At 42.4% G+C, this 24,451-nt stretch overlaps 1 protein-coding gene across 1 annotated transcript; it reads left to right on the top strand.

Moving 5' to 3' along the window:
* Positions 1-168: 168 nt before the first annotated feature.
* On the top strand, positions 169-23,685 carry LOC142575604 (tRNA (uracil-5-)-methyltransferase homolog A). The gene is made up of 13 exons (XM_075685092.1): positions 169-583; positions 681-772; positions 840-915; positions 1,069-1,175; positions 4,466-4,615; positions 6,321-6,540; positions 9,075-9,221; positions 12,150-12,302; positions 15,699-15,881; positions 19,802-19,877; positions 20,959-21,078; positions 21,613-21,709; positions 23,521-23,685. The coding sequence occupies exons 1-13, from the start codon at positions 290-292 to the stop codon at positions 23,648-23,650; spliced, it is 1,845 nt and encodes a 614-aa protein (XP_075541207.1). The 5' UTR covers positions 169-289; the 3' UTR covers positions 23,651-23,685.
* The last annotated feature ends 766 nt before the right edge of the window (positions 23,686-24,451 follow it).

Raw genomic sequence — 24,451 nt, 5'->3', positions numbered from 1 at the left:
ATCTAGAAAAGCCCAACAGTCTCTCTAACCACTTAAAGATTATTGAAATGTTATTTAAATACTAAATATTGCAGTTAAGTTTACTAAACTTTAAATATGTTTATAACACAATCTAAAAAAAAATTGTCTTGTTGGTTGATGTTACCGTCGTTGTGGTGGCAACAGTGTTCAAGTCCACGTGCTTTCTGTTTTCGCGACAAGAAGCAGTAGGTGCGTACGCTTACTTTAAATATTAAGTTTCTTGCTAAATTAAACGTAGTTTTTGTTTTCGTTTTACACGTAGCCACCCATGTCAACTTCAGATGACATTGTGGTTAATGCCGCCATTGAATCGGCGAAGTGCGCGGGAGACGATGGCAAGGCGTGCAGTGAGGTTGTTGAGAAGTCGCCAAATGCTTCTGAAACCAGCGCTGAAGTCAAGGACGGTATCACCACATCGAGCGGAAACACGAACTCTGAAAATGCGACATCCGACGAAACAAACAAGGTCCACGATCCTTATTTCTATACCAAGAGAGATGAGTTCACCTCTGAGGTCCACAAGATCGAAATTGGCAATCTCCCCAAGATATTCGGCCACGGTGTAAGACTTGACTTGTTACTTATGCTCAGCTTGACGCGTTGTTCTTCGCCGATCAACACTTCTTTTTTATTGTTTCCCGTCTTTTTTTTTATTGCAGCAAATGAAGAAACTTCTGTCCAAGACCTTACACTTAAATCCCCACAAAATCAAAGTCGTGAACAATGCGAGGTTTGCCTTTGTGTCTTTCAGGTAAATGCTGGCCGACCTCTTGCTTGCCAGTGAAACTGGTTTAATTAAATTTCACTTTCACCAACAGGTCCGAAGAAGACCGTGAAAGTGCTCTGCAAAAGATTCAGGGCTACAAATTCAAAGGATGCACGTTGACAGTAAAGGTATATTGCAACACCTACACAATGCTATCAGTAATTTCGGGCTTTATTCTGCATATATATATATATATATATATATATATATATATATATATATTACAGTGGCAATAAAGAAAAGTATGTGTAGATGTGAAAACTTATTGAAATGTTTTGCAGAAAGCAAATCCTATGGCTGATCCGCTCATTCAGAAAAGAAAACTCGGCGAAGCGGAAGAGGTCATTCCGCTAAAAAGACAGTGCGATGAATCCAGCATCTCCGAGAGGTTTGTCCATTACTGCGTTTTCTGCAATGGGTGGAATATATACATATACAAGATGCCCTTGTCTGGAAATTATATAATTCGCTCATATTGGGTTCATAATCTCTTGTGCATTTCTCTGTGTCTAATATGATCGTACATGTACTTACCTTCAAAATTTACATTTATTTGGTTTAGCTTGATTCATCACAATGAACTGATAAGCACAGGTCAGCCAGATTAGCAGAACTAATTCTTGTTCACTTATGAAATATACTTTCAGCTGAGGGCTCACTTAGACCCAAGCTCACCTGAAAATTCACCCCACTGAACTCACTTAAAGCATGGAATCACTCACGGACTCGCAAAATCATGTGCTCATTTAACCCCATTCATATATAGGATGTCCTAGATAACGCTAGCCAAGCTTTTTAATGAAAGAAATTATACAAACACGGTGAAAGATACGATTTTGAGAACTATGGTGTGCAATTCTCAGACCTATGACCACACCGCACCGTAGGTCTTTTAAGTGTGTCGTGCATCGCTTATCTAAAAAAAAAAAAAGAAAATTCATTGAACAACTTGACTAACATTAGCTGGGACACACGGGATGCAGAGACTCAGATTCGCATGGGGTCATGTGGACTCAAAAACAATTCTAATTACTTGTGACTCAGGCTTGCTTGAACTCACTCATTTACACAAGCTCTGATTCACCTGGACTCGCTCTAGGCTCACGGCCACTTCAGCTCAACACACTCCAATTCAGGCTGAACGAGAAGGGCAACCGAGGGGCCTGATTTTATTTGTCCCAGCCAAGGAAAGCATAGGGAAAATTAACTGTGGTTTTTAATTCAAGTGCAGAAGTAATGAAGAAAAGTGCAATGAAAATGGACCAAAAGAGAACTTGTCGCCAGCGGGAGCTTAACCCACATCTTCCACATTATGAGTGCAATGTGCTACCAGTTGATCTATGGCAGCTATCCTTCCATCCACTTTACTGATTATTTCTACATGTCCCTATCTTGCCCTGGGAACGTTGGCCAGTGCCACGTATGGCCGTGGCGCCAGATATGGCACGTAGTACTTGAATTAAGGAGCAGGCGGCTAGCTAGTAGATCCTCGTATGCTGCCTAATGGCATCAAGGCCGCCCGAAGAGCTTTGACTTGCTCACACCCACCTGGGCTCACTCAAGACTCGTGGGTGGCTCGAGTTGAGTTCACCGGTCTAATGCGCTAATGAGCTCTTTGTGTTTTCCACGAGCCCTTGAAGGCAGACTAAAGAGAAAAATGATTTCTCTTGGATCAGTAAATTACCCTTCCACAATATCAAGAACACCACTCTTATCACGATAAAATGCTGGGTAAGCAAAAAGGGCAATAACAAAGGACAGGTGGTGATGCGTCCTTGAAGTTCCCGTCGCTGCGTCAGCACGCTGGGACGTCATGGATTTTGACTGTGTCTTCTAAGGCCCAGTTAATTCTTTAGTGCTAAAGATTGACTACATTGTGTTTTAAAGGAGCCAAATATTGAACATGACGAGTTTCGGGAACATTTACTGAGCCAATGTGGCCTAAATATGAAAAAATAGTTTAAAATCCATGACGTCACAGTGATGTACCGGTGTTTGATATTCGGCATGAAATTCGATAGAGAAACAGATAGAGAAACACAAGATGACTGTGATGCCGCCTTGATGTTCCCACGCCAGCACACCATGACGTCATTGATTTTGAGGGCACCTGCCAGGGCTTAGCTAATTGTTTGCTGGTAAAGGTGGACTAAGTAGTCTTTTAAAGGAGCCAAAGACCAAACTTGGCAATTTTCAACAACTTTTGCTGTGCCATGACAGCCCATGTATGAGAAAATGCTTTGAAATCTGTGACGTCGCGCTAACGTGTTGGCGCTGCTGCTACTTGATTGCGAACTTCAATAAAATTAAGTTAGTCCTTTATTTTCTGATTGAGTAAACATAACGAATACACAGTATTGGAAGAATATTTTATCAGTCTTTAGTTATTATTTTTCTCTAGTGTCCCTTTAGTTGGCGATATGTCAAAACTTTAGTGCCTACTGAAAAGGAGTTGATGGTTAGGCATAACATACATTAGTTTTGTGGTATACATATATATCCGGGCATAAGTTTGCTTTAGTGTAATAGGATAGTCAAGCCCCAAAAAACATGCTCAGCAGATTTTGCCCATGCCTGGGGTCTCCTATCATTGCCACCAATGGGCAAAGCCCAAAGAATGTATTTCCTGTCTTCTTTTTTGGCCTGATAAACTCGTTCGCAATCAGTCCTAGGTGTGATGCCATGCAATGTATCATAGGTGCGGCATCATGCACCAGGCTGATTAAATCTGAGGCCTTTAATTTAAGACATTTTAGGCGTGCAGCTTCTGCACTGCTTGACATTCTCGACAATTCAGGGTCAGCACTAGTTTAAACCATGGTGGAAAGTTTATTGTCTTTAAAGTTTGTCTTCTTCAGCTTTGCTGTGTCCTTGGCTTTCCCCGTGCACAGTCCTTTGTTTGTCGGCAGTCCACTTAATTGCCAGCCTGCCCTTACTTACCATGTAGTAAGAAGATGCCACATCCGTTGTCAAAACTAGCCATGTCCTCAGCTTTTAATGAAATGTGTCTTATATGAAAAAAAAGTTTTCAGATTTTGTCCGCTTATAAAGCACATGGCCAAGGAGCCATTTTCCTGTTTTAAAGATGTACAGTAGAAATAAAAAGTGCAACTTTTATGAGCAATTGTTTATGCTACCTGTGTCCTTGCCATAGTTATGCAGGATTTAGAGATAGAATATGTAAGTAACATGTAGGGCTGGCAACCAATCAAAATGTTTAACCCAATTAATCAGCCTTTCAATCAAATAATTATTCTGTTCATGAGATTTATGTATTAACATACTTAAGTAAGATGAAAGATTAAAACTGGTGATTTTTGTACATGAACTTTCAAGAAAAAACAAGTCGTCCAATTTGAATTGACATTTGCCTTCAATATCTCATCACCGATGCCGTCCTTGGGTGAACGTGCATCAAACATAATATAAACACCCTCAGGTGCAATCATTAGTCCAGCACATGTCCGCTGCCTTCAGAAGTACAGGACATGTGGGTAGCTTTTGCCCTAAGACATACGCAGGCACCATCTCACTGTCGAAACATTTTAGCTCAGCCTGTCGTTGGCGGTGTCAGCGATGACGCTTGCCTGGTTTCCTTCGTGTGACTCAGGCCATTTATCACGAATAATTGGTATGTTAATCAATCTATTACCCAGGCCCTGATAACATGTTTTGCAGAATCAGAGAATCTGTGGCTTCCTGGTCAGACCTCCCGTATCAGCAGCAACTGGAACAGAAGGAAGAACAGATGAGAAAAGTCATGGTGAAGTATGCCCGGAAACTCGAGCAAGTTAACCCCCATCTCAAGTCATGGATCAGCAAGCAAAGGTTAGAAAGAGTAAGTCTTAGAATCAGAGGAAATGGTTGTGGCATAAAATTGTCAAGAGTTGGTGAGTGCATTGAGCTGAAATGGTTCCGCAAGTTTGGTGATAGTACTTTGGCTTGGCACACCATGCATTGGAAGAGACAGCATAGAAATATGGTGTAGGTCAGGTGTCACAAGTAACTTGCTGGCGATGAGAAGTTTTTCTGAGAAGCTCTTTTATTGTGGCGTCCAACGATCTTCCATCTACCATTGCAAGGCAAACCATGGCAAGAATGTTTGTACAGTATGGGCCTAACTGGTGAAACGCTGTATTATTCAACTACTATTATTTACCTACATGTTTCATCTGTTTTTATTGGACAATAAGCGAGTAGTATTAGGCATGGGACAGTCGTCTACTTAACATAGGTTTTCATGTGTTATCCAAATTGCAAAGAGCACTTGAACATTTAGGTGTTTGTTCCAAGTTTGACTTATGCTGTACATTGGATGGGCACTGTGACATGCTAAAAAGAGACGTTGAGTAATGTCTGCACAATTTTTCCACTTCATATGCATGTGTTATATTTCTACCAGAGGCCGTATTATGTAAGGGTTGTTTTTCTTTGGCTCTATCGATTTCTCATTACCAGTCACTATGAATAGCCAACACCGGTAATAACAAAGGCTAGGCATCATGCCAGCAAATGACAACAGGCAAAAAAGAAAAGAAAATCAAAAGAGTCACTGCAGTATGCTGCGGCCCCAGAATTGTGCAGGTCCCACCTTGGGTGGAAACAACATTTCCAAGGCATGTTGATGTACTTCACAATGCATTAAAATGCCAGTAAAATGGTGAATGTATTGAGACGACTGTCTTGTTGCTTTACAAATGTCCCTTACTGAGATACTTTGATGATACGCTCACACTGCTTCTGTTTCAGTTGCTCTTAATAGCAGCGTTCCTTCTTATGTGTATACTAATGCCTGCAACAGTGGAAGGCCAGTGTGTTAGGGTCATGCTTAACAACTGTCACCCTACTGCAAGTATGTCTGCCATTAAATCCAACTTAGACATTCCTTTTCTCGCCAACTGCAGAAAAATATAATATTTGTGTCTGTTCCACAGAATCTGTTTCTGCGATCACATGGTGTAGTCATGCTGGATAGCAAAAGCACCTTACATTTCTGCGCGAATGCACCGTTGTCACAAGGTCCGCATTCTTTCCTCCAGTGTTGTGACAGGTAGCCTACTCATTTCTCACACAATACTAGCCCAACTAGAATCATCTGCCAGGCCAAATAGTTCCCGCTACTGATGTCGAGCTATTCTGTAAATAAGGAAAATTCTGCAGTGTTCTAGTTGCTTAAACATACTAGAGTTCTTGCACAAGGATAACGAATGGATGGACTGTACTCGCTTCAGTCTATCCATTCGTTTTGCTGGTGCCAAAACTCTAGTGTTCGGCAAAGCACTTAATAGTATGTTTCAGCACATCTTTCCACTCACCTGCCACTATTTCCTTGTGTAAGTTTTGTTTTGGCTGCCTGCAGCATGCTTACATATTTTTTCTGTTCCTGTTGTGTTCAGTGAAACATGTGTCATTTATTCTTGAATATATGTCTTTCATACTTTTGTATGTTTGTATTCATGAACCCCTCCTGTCTGTAATCCCTAATATAGTAAAATAAATGAATAAATGCTCAATAAACATGCTTTGTATGCAGGGAAGTGCATAAATTGGGCGTTTGCCCTCTTGAGCCTATCAAAGCGTCCCCAGTCGTAGATGGCTACCGCAACAAGAATGAGTTCACGGTCGGTAGACACCTAGAGACGGGGGAGGTCGTTGTCGGCTTCCGCATCAGCAGCTACAGACAGGGGTCGATGAGCGTTGCTTCGGCGGCTGACCTCCCCAACATTCCTGAGCCTGCAAAGAAGGTCGCTCAGGTATGGTGTTCTTTGTGAAATGTAGTGTCTCAGATGGCATCAGTTCCATTTTAATTCCTTTATTAGTTTGCTAGTGCTTATTCTCATCATTGATTGCATTTGTTTGAGCTTTGCTGCTTTCTATCACATCAGCATGTATCAAGAAGAATGTAGTCATTCTTCACGTGAAAACACAGCCAATGACAACAGGGAAAAAGTAAAGATAATCAAAAGAGTCATTCCAAAATGCTGTGGCCCCAGAACTGTGCAGGTGGATGGAAACAACTTTTCAGAGGCATGTTCATGCACTTAACAATGCTTGAATGCAGGTGGTTAGCCATTAGTTGACTCAGTGTCTGGTCTCATACAAGCAGAACGTAGATGTTGTGTTTCACATGGAGACACAAATAGTAGTCATTACAGTAAAAGCTCGTTAATTCGGACAACATCATCAATCACAATGTAGTCCTGAAGAGTCACATCTCTGGGAAGGTCAGCATCGAAAGCTGGGCATCATCATTGGTGGACTCGGCTGACACCTCGTCGGCTACCGCCGCATGCTCAGGCCTCACAAAACCACTGTGCCGAAAACAGTTGGCGATGACTTGCGGAGGTGTATTTTTCCACACGGGGGCGATGATGCGCACTGCGCTGAGTAAGTCCACTTCATAGAGCTTTCCAACTTCTGAGCATAAGATCATTCGCTGTAGCAGGTGCTTTCGGTACTTTGACGTCATGTAGTGAATGATTCCCTAGTCCATCAGCGGAAGGGCACATGTAGTGTTGGGTGGCAAAAAAACTACCTCGACGCTCTTCAGTTCGACTGTACAGTTATGTGCACTGCAGTTGTCAACAACCATAATTATCTTGCAGTCCTTAGACATGGAGTGCCGGTCTAACTGCTGCAGCCAGCCTCGAAAAATGTCCGAGGTCACCCAAGCCTCCCTGTTCGCTCTGTACTCGACAGCAAGGCTTTTGATGTTTTTAAAACAATGTGGCTTATGGGCTTTCCCAATGGCAACAAGTGGCAAGCGCTCCGTGCCACTCATATTGACAGCAAGAAGCACAGTTATCCTTTGCTTGCACCAATGCAGAGGTCCCCTTTGAAAGTCACCGTCTTGTCAGGCAGAGCTCTGAAAAATAGAGCAGTTTCGTCTGCATTGAACACGTCACTTGGTTCATACGTGGCGATGTGCTCAAGCAGCTTCACATTTTTCCACTGGGTGGTCACACTTTCGTCAACGCTGGCCTTTTCGGCGCACACACTTCTGAAGACGAGTTCATGTCTCTCCCAAAATCTCGTGAATCACCCTTCTGAAGCTCTGAACGATTCAGTGTTCATCATTGCAGCGTACTTCTCACCTTGTGCCTTGATGAGAGGTCCGCTCAAAAGCAGATGCGCATTGCAACAGTCGGTAACCCACTGAAGCACAGCTTCTTCGAGCTGAGGATGAGCTGCAGTTCGCACCCGCTTTCTTGATGCATGAAACTTCTCGCTTTCGAAGGCTTGTAGAATCTGTTGTTTATTTTTCACTTATGTTCCCAACATGCTCTGCTTCACGTTGTACTTGGTCATAACACGCTGTCGCGTACTTCTGCCGTACTTTTGTTCGTACTTCTGCCGCTTTGTTGGCGTTGCCATCACTGTAGCGCGTGATGGTGGTGGCATGCAAAACATGGTCACAACAAAAAAAGAAAACTCCGCAAGAATTGATGATGCCGACTCGACAACACAAGGGGAAGTTGCTGACGTGGCGTCGAAGGCGCAGTGGAGCGAAGAAAGAAGACACCGACGTTCGGTGATGCTGCGATCGCCCCCACTAATTGATGATGATGGCGATGCCTCTCAGGTTTTGGTTTCACTCCAGTGGGGCGAGCGCTGCTTTACCACACTTTTGTGTAGTGGCAGCCGTCAGCATTTGTCCGAATTAAGCGGTCCGGGCCGAATTCTGACAAATTAATGAAGGTTTGGTCCCATAGACTAGCATGCACTTTGGCCGGGACCAATAGAGCCGTTCGAATTATCTGAATTTCCAAATTAATGAGCTTTTACTGTACTAAAATGCAGGGGATTAGGTTGTAGTTGGCTCTGTGTCTGGCCTTATGTACAAAGTTTCTTAATGATATGTTCTTCTGTTCGCAACATATTGAGACGACATTAACGCATTCAACACTTGGAACCCTACCAAGTTCTACGTCATTCTTGTACGATGCCTTTACAAAAACAAAAGCAAATGCATTCGGATAAGCTTGCTACATACCTCGTGAGGGTTCTCTTTATATCAGCAGTTGCATACGGAATAAAAAAGGCTTTCTGTACATTTATAATTATGTGCAGTGCACAGGCAAAGCTGATTTATTTTAATTAGGTGCATATCTTTTGCTTGTACACCTGTTGCTGACATTCAACTCTTGATCCTGGTTCCTCACTCAGTTTTTCTGTCCGTGCGCCCTGCAACAAGTGTTTTTTAATGTTTAAGTGAAGTGTCGGTCGAGAGCCAGCACTTCTTCTCATGTTCATGGCTTCATGCAGTGTGTGCTTGATCTTCTCGCAGTGCTTTCAGGACTATGTGCAACAGTCTGGCAAGGAGCCCTTCAACCCAGAGACTCACGAAGGTTATTGGCGCCAACTGACCGTGCGCACGACCAGGCGAGGCCACATCATGGCCATTGCAGTCATTCATCCTCAGGCACTCAGTGAGGTTCGTTTATCCACTTGCGCTTCTCATATTGTATACAGTCAACGTCAGATTTTTCAGACTCTATAAAGGCTGCGAAGATGTCTCAAGAAATGATTGCGTGCCTTTTACTGCCTCTTAGGGCTCAAATCACCACAGGCACGTCTGAAACAGCTCTGAAGGCCTGCCAGTACACTTATTAAGCGCATCGGTGCTGGAACTGAGACACATCGGTGCGCATCAGTTCACTTGTTGGTTGAATCTGTTGTTAACTTGCATGGTTGTGAGTTCGTGGCTACACAGTTGACTAATGTTCTTTCACACTACCGTGCCGCAAGCTTTGATGCAAAAGCGTCAGGTGACCCATTGAGCGAAAAGGCCAGTGCTGTCCGTAGCAACGAAACTTTCCATTGGCTGCGACGCCATGTCATGAGCGCGTTCACATTGGCTGTGACGCTGGCTTGGGCTGGCTTGGGCCTTGACAGAGCAGAGCGGGCGAAAAGGAACGCTTGCCGCAGTAGCGTGCCAGGCGTTGAATGAGAGGAGAGGGCATCGCAGGGATGCCAAATTACCCTTGCTCTTGGAAGCCTGTGTTATCCGCGCATTCCTTCTCTACGCAAGCTCTCGCTTGCATTCTAACAGCATCTCGGTAAGGCCAAATTAAAATGTGCCAAGTGTCTCAACACGCTCGTTTGCCCACAAGGAGTTTATAACTTAGTTCATAACATAGCCATTCATAACCCCTTAGCGGCATTCAAGTGGACATGAATGCTTTTGCATTCACAACTCATAAGAAGTGCTTAGGTGTTCTCGGATCTTTTTGTACGTGTATTGCATTGGGCCTAAATTATCTGGAGTTAAATGTGACCCTAGGCAAAGCTGTGATTCAACATGGCAGTGCATGTCACTCACTACTTCAAAGAGAAATCTCCAGACAAATGGTGTCTCGACGTACAGTGGCCGACTCGCTATAATTCAGACTAATAGGTGCCACAGAGCTTTGCTCAAATTGTCTGAGTTGAAGAAAATGTGTACCAAAGTGAGAATGTGAGTTATTATGCAAACATATGTAAGCTCAAAGCAATTCCATGTGAATCACTAGGGTGAGTGGCCTACCACTGCGAATTTTCATGATGGAGATAGAATATGGAGACCCTGTGCATGTCTCAAACGTCGAAGCCATGAGCATCTACGTTCGCAGTAAATATCAAGTGTGTGTGAATATTAGTGGTACAGCACACATATATCCTCATATTTACTTGTTTCTTGCTGCATCTTGCGGCCCAGGGGAGCCAAAAATCGTTGAAATCACTGGTGTGTTCAGTTAGCTAGTTTGATAACCGGAATGCTGAGTTGTCTTTGTTGTATATATCGGAACATTACTGAAGCCAAATGTATACTTGCTCTCTCTATGCATGCAGTCAGGATTGAATAGGGGAACTATGCAATTCTATCCTGCTTGTCTGAATTAAACATTGCAGGCCTTGGCAGCAACATTGCAATGCTTGATCTCAAAATTTAATTTCTGGTAGGACAGTGTACTTGTACTGATTTTACGACCGTCAATTAAATATTTTTTTTCTTAATTCTGTATGGTTGACAGTTCCTAGCTAGCTAGACTTATGTAGGCCAAGGCCTCCATTCTCTTGCTTCCTGAAGGTGATGGACTTAAAAAAAAAAATATATATATATATATATATATATTTTAATGTTTGATTTCACAATGTAACTCTACATTCCTCATTCTGCCATGGAGTAATTGGGCTTGTCCTTCGTGTAGTAATTGCTAGAACTAGCATCCCTGTACCCTTTATAGGTTTTCTTTTTCTTGCACACGTTTACACTTCTTCACTGATACCTTGTGTAGATGTCACTAGCTCTACAGTTGACACAGACAATATTGTTTGCTGAACTTCTTACTTCATTCTTGTACATTCACTAGTATACATATGTAGCCAGCTGCCTTGGCACCTGAGCATGGTCAACCTGTACATTAATTTCTAGTATCCCAATCATATGATTGCACGCGTCAGACAAATATATTTCAATTTATACAGTCGACTTCCATTAGTACGACCCTGACGGGACTGCCAAAAATGATCAAATTATCTGGTGGGTCAAATTAAACAAGATGCAAAAAGAAAGACTGCACAACACGCTGCTAATTTATTCGGCAGCGTCACAATTCGAACATGCCTGATGTCAAACGTGCACCCGCTTTCTATCCGTTCAAAGTAGAAAGCTAATGTAGAAATGACATTACAGCTCCAAAACAAAGTAGAAGTCTTACGCAAACCTGATTTTATAGCAACAAAAATGGGCAAGATCTAATATGTATTGCGCAACGGTCGCCAGTTTCCTAGTCAGATTTGCCGCAATACCTCTGTGTTATGGGGTAAAGCATACAATTGCTGCAAAGGCAGTTTTGGTATCGTGTTCGATTGCACTGTGCAGGCCATTTTCGACCCAGTTTTCCTGGGGAAAAAGAAAAGGCGTGTTAGAATCGGGTAAATAACGTAATAATTCAATGGGAAATTTGATGTGTGTTCAATGCGTTCACTGTTCCCCACGCTCCGCCTAGACGAATACTGCCACTAAAGGGCTTGCTGTTGATGTCAGCAGAGGGGCCAGGTGCGTGCATGCTGACTTGTCAAGTTTGAATTATCCGGCGAAAGCCAATTTTACTATCAACATAATGTAAGTTTTGGCCTATAAATATGCATGGGCACCGGTCGGTACCTTCGACCTTGATCAAATTAACCTACAAATTGAACTAAGCAGACTCAAATTAATGGAAGTCTACTGTATGGTATTACAGCCATGAACCTGCATTTTGAATAGCAGCTGATAAGCTTAATTGCTGCAGCTACTGAAACGCTGAATATTGCATGACTCGTTATTGCTGTCTCTCATCTTTCTTTTCTTTTTCTGCTTCTTGCTTTGGCCTTTCAGGAGGACATCTTGCAGGAGAAAGAAAAGTTGCGCCAGTTTTTCACAGAGGGTCCTGGAAAACCAAGTGGGGTCACTTCGTTTCATTTCCAGAGGTTCGACAAAAAGCGCTCTGATGAGGATCAGCCAGAATATGAACATGTTTTCGGGACAGAGGTGAGGAGTCCCTAGATCATCATGTTGTGAAGTCGCATGTAACATTAGTGACCATTCTTACCATTGTTCTCATCCTTATCACAAACAAGATTACATTGATTGTGACCTCATGAATCGTTACACCACGTGAACAAACAACAGTTCAACATTTGTGAGCCATAATTATGAGGGTACACGTGCATGCATGGCGCTCTGTGGCAGTAGATGGAGCCAATGGCATTCTACTATGTTGCATGGGCTAGTGCTTTTTATTGTCGTAATTACTGCCAGTTTTCTTGCTGAATTTTATTAATAAATGCACCAGGAGGAGGTACTGTCTATCATCACTGTTCTCAAGTCGTTGACAGCCTGAGGAAGCAATGGCAAACACACCACTGTCCAACTCTGAGAACGTGTACAGATGCGTTAGCCGATTACATTGTCTCGATTCCATGACATCCCAGTGTAAGAGAACTTGTTTCAATACTGGTGCCTCCTAGGAACTGTCTTGGAGCACATAATCATAAAGGGCAGGCGCGCTGCAGTTTTGTGGGCAAATTTCATGCTGAATTCTTAGGTTGTCGTCGGGTGTATTGTAACCTGTGAGGTAATTTTTATTTGAGGAACATAGATACTGTATCTCAACTCATGAGAAAGTCATGATTTAGAAAAGTTTTTTTGCTGCAAGTTTGACTTCGGTGTAGTAGCATCGAGGTTCAACTGAACCAAGATGCACACTGAATAACTGCAGTTCACCAAACTCGGAGCTGTTAACTGCAGTTCATCGAACTTAATTTGTAGCTCTTTGCTGCGTCGTGTCCACTGTTTACCCACTCTGTACTTTCATGATGTTAGACCCATAGAGGCTGCTCCACATTCAACATTTTCCCGGCATTTTCTTGCGTTTCATCACCTGGCGTCGATGCCGAGAGTGGCACTCAAGAGACACCAGATCTCACCGCCGCCGGTGGAAGCGGCTCGATGAGCGCAGACCATTCAGCGCTGGTCCGCGTGCCGTTTGTATGGCTGAACTTTCACGCGACGCCGTCGAGAGACGCAATGCCGGTGAAAACACTGAATGTAGGGCGGCCTTAAATCGAGCCATTTCTCGCATTGGGAATGTGTGGCTCTGGCACGTGACAACATTGCCGGTGCCTCTGGGCTTTAAAGCCGTACAAGTTGGCGACCGATAATTCAGATTCAACAGGGACTAGCAAAAAGTCCGAATTGTTGGGTGTCCGAAACACTGAGTTCATGCAGTAAGTTGCTTTGTTCCACAAGTGGCCAAAGAAAGTGTGCCGTATTCTCGGATCGTCACTTCTGGGGAGGCTTTCAATTTCACGTGACTAGTGCAAAATGCATTGGCATTAATGAGTGAGGTTATTGCAGTGTCACGCGCCTTATCTTTCGCATGAATATCACAGTGTGCCTTCTTGGCACAGTGTCAACCATGCTATCTTTCGTATGATCAGTGCAAGACTCATAAGTGTCTACACTGGCACTCTTGGCACGCTGCGTTATTTTGGCACGCTGTGTTATCACAGTGCAGAAACACTGCTGCTGCCCGGTGGATGCGTCCAGCGCTAGTCACAGAAAAAATTACAAAAAGGAAAGTATCTTCGAACGTGATCATCCAAGGATACAGCCCAAGTTTATCAACGCGTTGCCGTGCACACATATGCTTGTGTTTAGCCTAGACATTCCATGGCCGCAATTTTCTAGCTATGCCTTTTAAAGGTATTCCTTTTCACGCTTTCCATGCTTCGTCACTGGCCCGAGCACTGCTCCCCACCTGTTATTAACGGGATCAGCTGACCAGGAACGGTGGAGGATGAGAGTAGCATAGAATTGAGCAGTAGCTACGAAATCGCCGCCAGTATCTTGACCACTGTCGCGCTGTTGCTACAGATAAACGAAAGTGCAATCAATGCATGCACTAAATTCTCGTCAACGATTACTAGATCGACTAAGCTTTGCTAATTTCGATTTGGTGGAGGTGCTGGTGGCCATGCCGGCAGCATATCAGAATGAAAATAGCGCTTTTCTGCTTGGCTCAGTGGACAAATTAGCCCACATTTGTGCAGTCAGAGTCTGAATTATCACACGACCCGCTGTAAGGTGTTGGAAATTTTGGTTGTCCTAATATATTAGGTCTAGGGGGCTAGTGGCGATGCCGCAGCGGTGTCCGAAGTATCAATTGGCCACTGTATAATGTGTTTGTCAAGTTTGACTGTTTTGCATTGAGCACATCTTTGATATATTAGCATGTTGATTTGCCTTTTTCTGCTTTGACATAGAGTTCGCAATGTTCAGTTGAGGTCAGCGTTAGGCATTTTTACAATGGGTGAAATTTTATACGAAGTTTATGACACAGAAAGCTACTGTAGCAGGCTTTTTCTGTATCGTAGACGTGACAGAAGAGAAATATAGAAGTGCGCTGTGCTCATCAGTGAAATAACACATTAATAGGAATGTGCAAACATTTGAAAATTTCAAATACATATCAAATAGTTTTTGTCATTCGAATCGGGCTTGATTTGAGAATTTGCTATTCGAGAGCTGCGAATGCATACCTGCCAACTCTCCCGATTTGTCCGGGAGACTCATGAATTCCGGCCAGTCCTCCCGATTTTATGAGCGCAGCCATAAATCTCCCGAAACGCTGCTCCAGACTCACCGCGAAAAAGGAAAAAAAAAAAAAAAAGAACGTGGTCATGTTGCCATTATGAGCTAAGTAGCTAGCTGTAGTCAGATTGAAATCTAAGCCATCTGTATGTAGGCAGCATAGGCCTAACTCAGTTCGCTGCAGATTGGGACGTGTTGAGCAGTGCACAAGAGACAAAGTGGTCTCGTATGCGTTGCATGACACCCCCCTCGCCCTGTGAATCTCCTGAATTTTAAGGTCCCAAGGTTGGCAGGTATGCAAATGTATGTCCGTGGTCGTATAGTACATGATAACAATGACTCATTGTATGATGGGCTGAAAAGAAGCATTCTGGCAAGGTAGCCTTAAAATACCCGCCGTTAATCCATCTATATTAGAACTATTGCTTTCCAATACTGACAGGCATCAATTTCCGTGGCAATGCAAAAAGCAGCAACTTTTTTTATATATATAATTTATTTATTCTGGTGTCTAGCAGTTGTTTACCAGATCAACAATGCTTCTTCCTTAGACAAGCCTGCATGTTTGTTGCATCAATTTGTGCATTTTTTAAAACTCTACTATGTTCACACCAAAGCAATGTGTTCATTTCATTCTCTCACTTTTGGGAAGTACTTGGCTTGCAGCTTTATTAGAAGATTTCAAAGTTTTCACCGTACACTTCACTCATTCATGATCTTAAAGTTTGAGCTGGGCAAGCATCACTGAGGCTGACTCCTTGCAACGCTGTGTGATTTGCTTTCTGGCCAAAGGACATTGAAGAAAGTCTTCTTGGTCTGACGTTCCAAGTAAGCCCTGATGCATTCTTTCAAGTCAACACACCGGCTGCAGAAGTGTTGTACAGGGCTGCGGAAGAAGTCGCAGGTCTCGGTGCAGAGACAACGCTTCTCGACATCTGCTGTGGCACGGGAACCATCGGTCTGTCTCTAGCTTCGGTGAGTACGGCTTGCACAAACTGTGAAGTGAGTGCCCCGGTAGACAGTTACGAACAGACTAATGCGGCCAACGTGCAGTGAAGCCAAGGAAAGCAAATGCTCTAAACTCGTTCTTGTGTGCAGACTCGACAGACTCGCTTCTGAAACTGTCACCCATCATCTAATCGAGAATCTTATTTTTTTTTAGCTTTAACTGTTGAGATTATAAAATTATTGGCCGCCATTGCCTAGAACACTTGTATCTTGTCAATTAGCGCCCAAGATCCACACCTTCACTTTTTTATTTATTTTTCATTCTTCTGCCCACCTTTTTTCAGGGCTTTTGTTTCCCATAGTTTCATGCCCTCCAGAGTAGCATGTATGCGAATACAGTAGAATTCTATTAATTCAATATTTTGTTCAATTCGATCCCGGCCGGCCCCCGTGCATTTCTAACACTACCAAGTGCCAAGAAAAGTTTTGTTGTAACAGATGTTTGTTATAACCGGGTTGCATGAAACAAAACAAACGAGGGACAGACATAATAATGTTTTAGTAATTAGGCAAAAAATAATTCCTGTCGAACCCACTCATAACATTGCCAGATTTAGCAAGACTCGGATGTAACATGGAGCAGCAGTGGCGCCGTGAATATTTTACCTCTCTGTGGTAAAATAAACCGCCCACTACAATGTTCCCATGTCGCATTTTTGGTGTAGCAATTGAACCTGGCTACTGGGTATCTGCACCGAAAAAAAGCAAATTGTGAAGTCACGGGGAAAAAAATTCGAGTTGCGAGATTCACCTGCATACAGGGCACATAGGCAGATTTGGCAGCTAGCATTTTTTGTTATTGTGACTTCGACTGCATAAGTGAGTTGGAGCATTTGCACTTTGCTATGAACGCAGATGTGTGTGGCATGTCTTACAGTCGTCAACATGTTGCTGTCTTGATCTGGTTCGGAAATTACATATACTTGCTACCACGCTGAATTTTACTGCCAGTCGAACCGCTCTGTTCTTGCTGTTCTAGTGATGTCAGGCACTTTGAAAATGCAATTATGCAATTGTGGAGCGTGGTTCGGCCTGTGAATGCAATCTGAACAGCTGCTCTGATTGGCAGCAACATGCAAACTGCCTGCTTCAATGCGTCCGCATCAAGAGGCCGAGTGGCAGTGGTACAACTGTAGTATGGCGGTCATTTCAGAAAGATGCATGCAGGGTGGCATTTTAAGACAGCCTGAAAGCTTTCGAATCACCACATTTCTTCACTTTGAAAAGTCACCTGCTGGGCCATAAAAATTGTAGGAGGAACGCGGTGCTGCAGCCCATACGGTATTGCTCAATTGTAGCTGTAGTTTCATTTCATTATGGGAGTTCCTCCTTTTAGTAGCGAAATTTAATTTAAAAAATATAAAAACTGAAAGCTTTCTCACAGGTAGTTGCTGTTACATTTTCAGCTGCAAAGTGTGTCTACGCATGTTTCATAAAGATTGCAATTCTTCAAAAGACACTCAGTAGTAAAGGTAGATTTTTTGTCATTCATAAAAATGTTCTAGTATTGAACATGCCTCAACAGTGTGCCAACATGGGGTGGTATATACTTATGCTAAGAAACAATGCTTTTGAATTGGGCAGGAGGAGACGACGAACGGGAGTGCCACGTAAGCGCAACAGACACGAGCTTGAATGTACTTGACACATTACGCATTTTGTGAAGGGACAACCATGACATGTGCAATATATCAACCTGCCAGATGTGGTGTCAAGCGTGTGATGGCTGCGATATGTAACCACTAGATTGGTGTGGAAACGTTAATTGACCTTTTCGAGGAATTCATGTGGATTTGCTAAGCAGTGAAAGCAGAAAGACTTTTGCTTGACCTTAGCTCAATCTCAGCTTGGAGTCTGAAAAAAGGAAAAAAAACACTCTCTGTCTCATTTGTCTATCACTGAAGTGGGAACAGTGATTTATTGTCTAGCAGCATCGGGACAAAAATGTGGCTGTGCTGTGAGAATGAAGCATACATGTTTGTAGTAGTCTGTATTATCACAGTTGCATCAATGCAATGTTTCTATTGATGTCTTTCTTCTTTTTCCTGAAATAAACCACTACTACTGTGTTTTAATCTTTGAGCTTCTTTACTTTTTCCTTAAAGCTCATTTTGTTATTGTGTCACAAAATATTTCTGTAGAATATTTTGATGTCGTTTGTTGAATAGTGATAAGACTTAACAAAATGTGACATTTTTTCTTGTTGCAAGTTTAATTTAATTAACCATCAATACCTGAAGAAATTCAAAATGTTTAGCCTCCTTGCTTTGATGTGGTTGCTAGATATACATTCGCAAACCTAAATTGACATCATTTCTTTGTGGCTCTGTGTTCTTTCATTTTTAATCCATTGATGGGTAATTTTAACCTATATCTTGTGATGAAAGTGCTAATACTTTTGTTTTACTACCTGCTTTTTTTGTGGTATATTAGAGAAAAAGTTGGCATTTATCACTAGTCATATGGCTATTTCTACAGTTTCTGGGTAGTCCTTACTTTCAATAATTACATTATCTTCAAAAATAAGGTTACCCATGTGATTAAAAGCTACAGCAGTAAATTTGAAGGCTTATTTTTGGTGATTTGGTACATATCTTATCCGTATCCGGCATCTTGCTGTTCATTTGATTTGTAGATGGGTCTTATACCTTTGATTTCTTAATGGGATGCATCTAAGAGCCATCAGAAAAATGTAAGTAAGCAGTTAGGAGCCACGAAAGGCAACCCAAGCTATGTTACAGTCTGGTTCATAAAACGGCTATTTGAAACATCATTGAGTGGCTTTCTGAAAGGTCTGCAGTTGTTGATTATCTTATCCTATCAGACTGCGTGTTTCTCGTGACCCAGGACCTCATTGATAATGGCTTCATATGGTATTGGGGATTTCCACTTCTGCCTTGAGGAAGTTACGTTTCATGACATGTAGTCTTTATGTATTAGAGTTCAGTATTTAATCTCTTTCACATGTTCGAGCGCTACTAAACCTGTTGGGAAATGTGCACTTAGTGTCGTGATGTGCATTTGTTCTTATTAACATAGCAAGCTGCACTATTTGTCATTGATTTGCCTCCATTTTGTAACAAAATAAAATTACTAAAAAGGAAATGACTATTCATATGCACAGTGGCAAGCAAGAGAAAATTCAGGCTCGAAGTAGCGTTTCAAAAAGTGAACTTGTCTTTGTCAGGGCAGGAACTGCTTTCCATGGCAGAATTTGTGTAGATCACCTTATACAAGTGCCACCAATTTGGGTCGTTAACGCTGCTGTTCTTAATCTGCAACAAGCAGATGCACTGTGTTACAGTTGATTCATGTGCTTGAGATGGTTTTAAGTAGGTGTTAGGTCTTTAATGACCATGTTACTTTGACGTCATTGGGAACAAAACTTAAAAGTTGCTCGTGTAACAGCCCAGGACGGTGGCGCCTATGAATCGAAAATCAAATTGTCTATATAGCTCACTATGTAGCTATGAGATTAAGTGAGTCTGACAGGAGTAAAGTGAAGGTAAAAGAACTGGAAATACCCAGAAGAAGGTACATATCGGTCATCTTTGTGAGGGGTGTGTTGCAAGTTCTTCTAAGAAGCAGGGGTTGACCAAAACAAAAAATATGGAAAAGAACAGTCAAGTGTAAGCAGGCTTTGCCATTCCAGTGGACTGAGTTCTCCCAGAAAACAGTAAGCAAGCAGAGATAGGCCTATCAGTGTTTACGGATAAGACAGCCAATGAATGAGACCATCCTACTCTCTGTTGCATCACTTGTCCATTAATGCCTTTGGTTTGTTTGTTCTCACCACGTAAATTTAATTAATTGAACTGTGGAGTCATACAGTCACTTGCACTTGATCAAAAGTTTCTTTCTCTTTGTCTTTTTTGCTTTCTTCACAGCAAGTGAAAAGAGTTTACGGTGTTGAGGTGTGCAGAAGAGCAGTGCAAAATGCCAAGCGCAATGCTGAACTCAATGGTAAGTAACATTTGGTGCTTTGTTATGTGGATCAGTAATATGGAAGCAAAGGCAGGCTACAGACTGGCCTTTGTGATGTGCACTTATTATAACAACAAGTATGTGGCAGTCTCTTTGAATATTCATACATGATCACTTACATTTGTCGCCTCGTTCAGTTGACGAAACCACTGTGGTTGCACAGACTGTAGCATTATGCTGCTTAGCATAAGAGCACAAGTTTGATTCTCGACTGCAGTGGTGACATTTCAATAGGAGTGCCACGCATTAACACTCCTGTACTTAGATTTGGGTGCACGCCTTAGATTGAGGAGCCCCAGGTGGTCAAAATTAATCTGGAGTCCTCCGCTACGGTGTCTATCATTGCTGCAGTGTTCTTTGTTTTCCTTAAAGGCCACTGACTAGAGGGGTATTACATACATTAAATTAAACCCTGTCAGTAGAGTGATCGATAATTCAATCAATCAATCAATCAATCAATTACTCAGATGAGAGTGGTTTACTGTGACTACTACTCATACAGAGTGATAAAAAGGTCATTCTGCAGCTGACAAGAGCAATACAGACATTGCACAAACCTTTTATTGGGTATACTTTATGTTGTCTGGTAAAAAAAAAGATTCCCTAATAACGTTTCTTTTTGTTATGCCGCAATTTATTGAAATGTTTTCTACTGTATACGTCTTAAGTACTCTTTTATAATTTTGCATAAAGATTTTTTTTTGTCCTCCTGTACAAAAATGTCTAATGAATGTGCACTTACTACTCATTGTAAATCACCTCACAAGCATCACAAGCACATGCTTGTCTGCACTAAAAGTATTAGAAAAGTTATAATATCTGCCATTAAATTATTGGGCCATTGTTCACTCTTCTAGCTGCCTATAGTGGGTTCAACCAAAAACTACGGGATCTTTAATTAATCGAGTCAGATCTTTCACGGGCAGCCACGCTTCATCAGCTTACCACGTACAGTGTGTTCGTAACCTTCATCCACACCGTGTGCATTGTGCAACCGGCCTTGTTCATTTTTCCAAGTAAGGTGCGCATGTTTCCCTGTTCCCGTATGGCACACTCGCAGGCATCAAGAACGCTAGTTTTGTGCAAGGGAAAGCCGAAGACGTCATACAGGATGTCATCCGCTCGGTCGGGGGCAGCGAAGAAATTGTGGCCATTGTAGATCCACCAAGGCAAGGCTTGCGTAAGTGCATCCTGAGTTGTTTCCGTTTCTTTCTTGTCCAAATAGTAACTAACAATGGGAAGTCGAGGGCGCACCTGCTAAGAAACGCAGCACCCAGTACTATATCATGGATGTGATCAGGAGCCACAGTACAAAAGGTTTTCGACTTGCAAGCGGGCAGCACGGTGGGTATTTCTAGTGTGAGGTGACTAATCTCGCTCGCATGCTTGCCTTTCACTACTAATGGCATTGAGAAAATTTATTGCCCCACGACACACACATTTTCGTTTGAGCTGTACGTAATTGTGCAAGCATTGAATGTGCCGAAGAATATTGGAGCTAGGGGGCCGTCAACTCTGGGTCTGACAGCCAGTGAGCTACGCCTACTGGCCATCAGCGGCTGTCAGCAAAGCCGCTGCTCACCTAGGCATGCTTTTATTCACATTGTTTGTGTAAAATGACAGAGCATTGTGCAAAGACATTTGTGTGTCTTTTACTAGACGATTTCTGTGCAAGTCTGCATCTTTAATCATGGTGGAAATGCTGGCTTTACAGACAATAAGGTCTTGCGCACGCTTCGATGGACTACCTCAATCAAGAAGCTGGTGTACGTCTCTTGCAACCCAGAAGGAGCACTGCAGAACTTTCTAGAGTAAGAAATTACACTTCCTTTTTTGTTTAGATTAGCATTTGTTCGTGGTTATAAAAACAGGGCAAAGTTATGTACGCAGAAGAGAGGAAAGGTATGCATCATTCTTTTGGACTTACCATTCTGGGTCCTTTTGTGGTGGTTTTTAAATCGTGAAGCATCACTAACTTGCTCGGCGTTCCACTCCTAACAAGCTTCAATCAATTCAGCCGACTGCTCATTAAATTCATGCTCTTTGTGTTAATGGAACAATTTCACTATGCCGGCAGTGCATGCCTTTGGATTTGGCAGGTTTCTCGACAACTTTAGTTTGCTCAAATTTTCAGTTATGCTTTACTGCTATGCTTTACTTTTGAGGCAATCTTAAGTGCTGGGGCTAGCCACGTTGCAAGTTTCGCCAGCAGATTGTTGCGTTGGTGTTGTACTGTTTCATCATGAAATGTTTCTGAGCATTCATTTTTTGGTGCTGTGAGAATGTAGAATGAAAGACCAAGATGCCATTCTTTCATCTCTTGCTTGAAAAAAGTGATGCTGCAGTTACTGACAGCCTGCACGACAGCACTGTCACAGTGAAATTTGCAGCAACATTTGCTGTGAAATCACTTCAAGATTGCACCGTAAAATCTTGTAACTTGCGTTTGTTGCAAATTTTCAGTCACTAGCAATACATTGGAACAGCATTTGTGCTCGTGTATACCTTTTATAAATATTGTTGTGTTTAAACATACCCACACTCAGGCACAACTTGTGTGTAAATTCACCACGTGCACACACTCGCATGCACATATGTTCTAACATGTGCATGTGTGAATGATTTACCAGATTAAATTATGTGACACATTTTTTTTTTATTTCACTCTCCATCATTGGCTTGCATGCCATCACCACGCTGCCATTATCACCAGGATGGGTGTTATTCAGCATGAATCTAGGGGAAAAAAATTCTAGCAATGTATGCACTTATTGTTCACTGTGGGCTGTATAGTAGAGGTCCTGTTTCGTCTTTAGTGCTAGATTCCACTTTTACTCTTCACCTTTGGTGCTTTAGGCCTTGCATTACCTTATACATACCTGCCAACTTTCCCGAATTTTTCATAAACGTTAAGCATTTGGGATCGCTTTATGGTTTTATGAATGTTGCATCAAGTTTTACGAAAAACGCTGTTTATGAAAAAAGTTTTCGTTATCTCCGAACCTCCCATTGGAAGTTTTCCGATGGTGAAAGGGTGCATGAGGGGCACTCGCTTCGACACAGACGAGTTCCTGAAGCAGGCACAATCTGCAACAGCAAAGTCATGTAAAGACTGTGATGTTATATAGAAAACAATGCTTTCTTTGTCAGTTTTGGCTGTTCCAACCTTGCTGCTGCTGCTTATGTGTTGCGTCTAAAGCTAAGCAATGGTTAATGAAGTGTGTACGTATCCCATAAAAGGCGAGGTTTAAATGAGTGTGTGTTATCAGAGGTTTGCCTTATTACAGACATAAACTTTGCGGCACTGTGTGAAAGTACTTCGATGTGCAGACACCAGTTTCAGTCGATGGCTATGTTCATTTTCAATACGCTTGCCTGTTAGGAATGTTGCTGGCCATAATACACTGTGGCAGCACCAAACTGCATCAGTGTGCTTTGCTGCTTATGGAATGGCCCTAAAATTCCACAGCGTAAGTCCACATCCGTACCAGATGCGTAATAAAGCAGCACTACTAGGATTCTTGTTTAGTGGCGCATTGCAGTGATGTCTTGACAACAAAATTCTTCAAGCCGGCGAGTAACGGTGCACAGTTATGTACAGTCAATTTTTTTCTCATTTCAGTTTAGCGAGGGCTGCGTCAAACAACTACAGAGGAGACCCATTTGTGCTGACCAAGGCTGTGCCAGTGGATATGTTTCCCCACACGCCACACACCGAACTTGTGCTCCTGATGGAGCGTCTCAGTGTATGATTAAAGCTCTTGGACTCAAGCGTCCACAAAGCTTATCTCTCCTGTGCATCGTGTACCACTTCCAGTATGTTAAAATGGTGATGTAACAAATTATCCGGTACAACAAATTAAACAAAACTTGGCTCCTTATACTTCATATTGGGGAGTGTTCTACTGTTCAACAAAACTGGGAGAAAAAAAGAACTGGAACAGGTGCAGCATTGAGATACATAGTGAGAAGAGTCTGTTTCCGTGCCTTTAAATACGTATACGTACGTGTAAGCTAGCATCAAAAAGTTATTGAAAAAGTAACTCGCTCATATATTTCACTCATTTGATTCTCAAAGATACTTGTTTTAGGTACTTGCAACGTCAGTGAATGGCAAACAGCATTTCTTGAGAAAAGGCTTGACCCTTTTGGGTTTGAAAACTGAACTGGATGCAGCGCTATAGGAAGTGCAAACTGTTAGCAAAAATAATCACCGACACCAATTTATTTGCATGTACTTCTGTAACAAATTTAGAACACGAAGGAATAATGTTTACCCTTTGAGTTCTGGATGTTCTGATTTGACAATTTTATTCGTAAAACTGTGCTGAGTCGTAGAGCACACCATGAGCTACGGCAAGAGAAACACAGGTACAGAACGGCAAGGTTCCAGTGTTGTTTGTGTTCTGCTCTACGATTGAGCAAGCTTTGGAAGTAACGTGAACTAACTGCCTTGTTCCCGCGCTGGTAGAACTGAGCCACGTAACGACAGCTATAATGCATTCCTAGACTGCCTCAATGTGCCGATACTTTTTCCACTGACCTCGCAACAC

The sequence above is a fragment of the Dermacentor variabilis genome, chromosome 3 (assembly GCF_050947875.1).
Source record: "Dermacentor variabilis isolate Ectoservices chromosome 3, ASM5094787v1, whole genome shotgun sequence".
NCBI lineage: Eukaryota > Metazoa > Arthropoda > Arachnida > Ixodida > Ixodidae > Dermacentor > Dermacentor variabilis.
The sequence above is the reverse complement of the archived record's forward strand: the minus strand, read 5'-3'. Positions and strand labels throughout refer to the sequence as shown.

What these genes read in the sequence shown, in the direction of transcription:
- LOC142575604 (XM_075685092.1), top strand. Translation starts at nt 290, where the DNA reads ATGTCAACTTCAGATGACATTGTGGTTAATGCCGCCATTGAATCGGCG. An exon ending in ATCCTCAGGCACTCAGTGAG is followed by an intron (nt 9,222 to 12,149) that starts GTTCGTTTATCC and finishes TTGGCCTTTCAG; the next exon opens with GAGGACATCTTGCAGGAGAA. An exon ending in GCACTGCAGAACTTTCTAGA is followed by an intron (nt 21,710 to 23,520) that starts GTAAGAAATTAC and finishes TTCTCATTTCAG; the next exon opens with TTTAGCGAGGGCTGCGTCAA.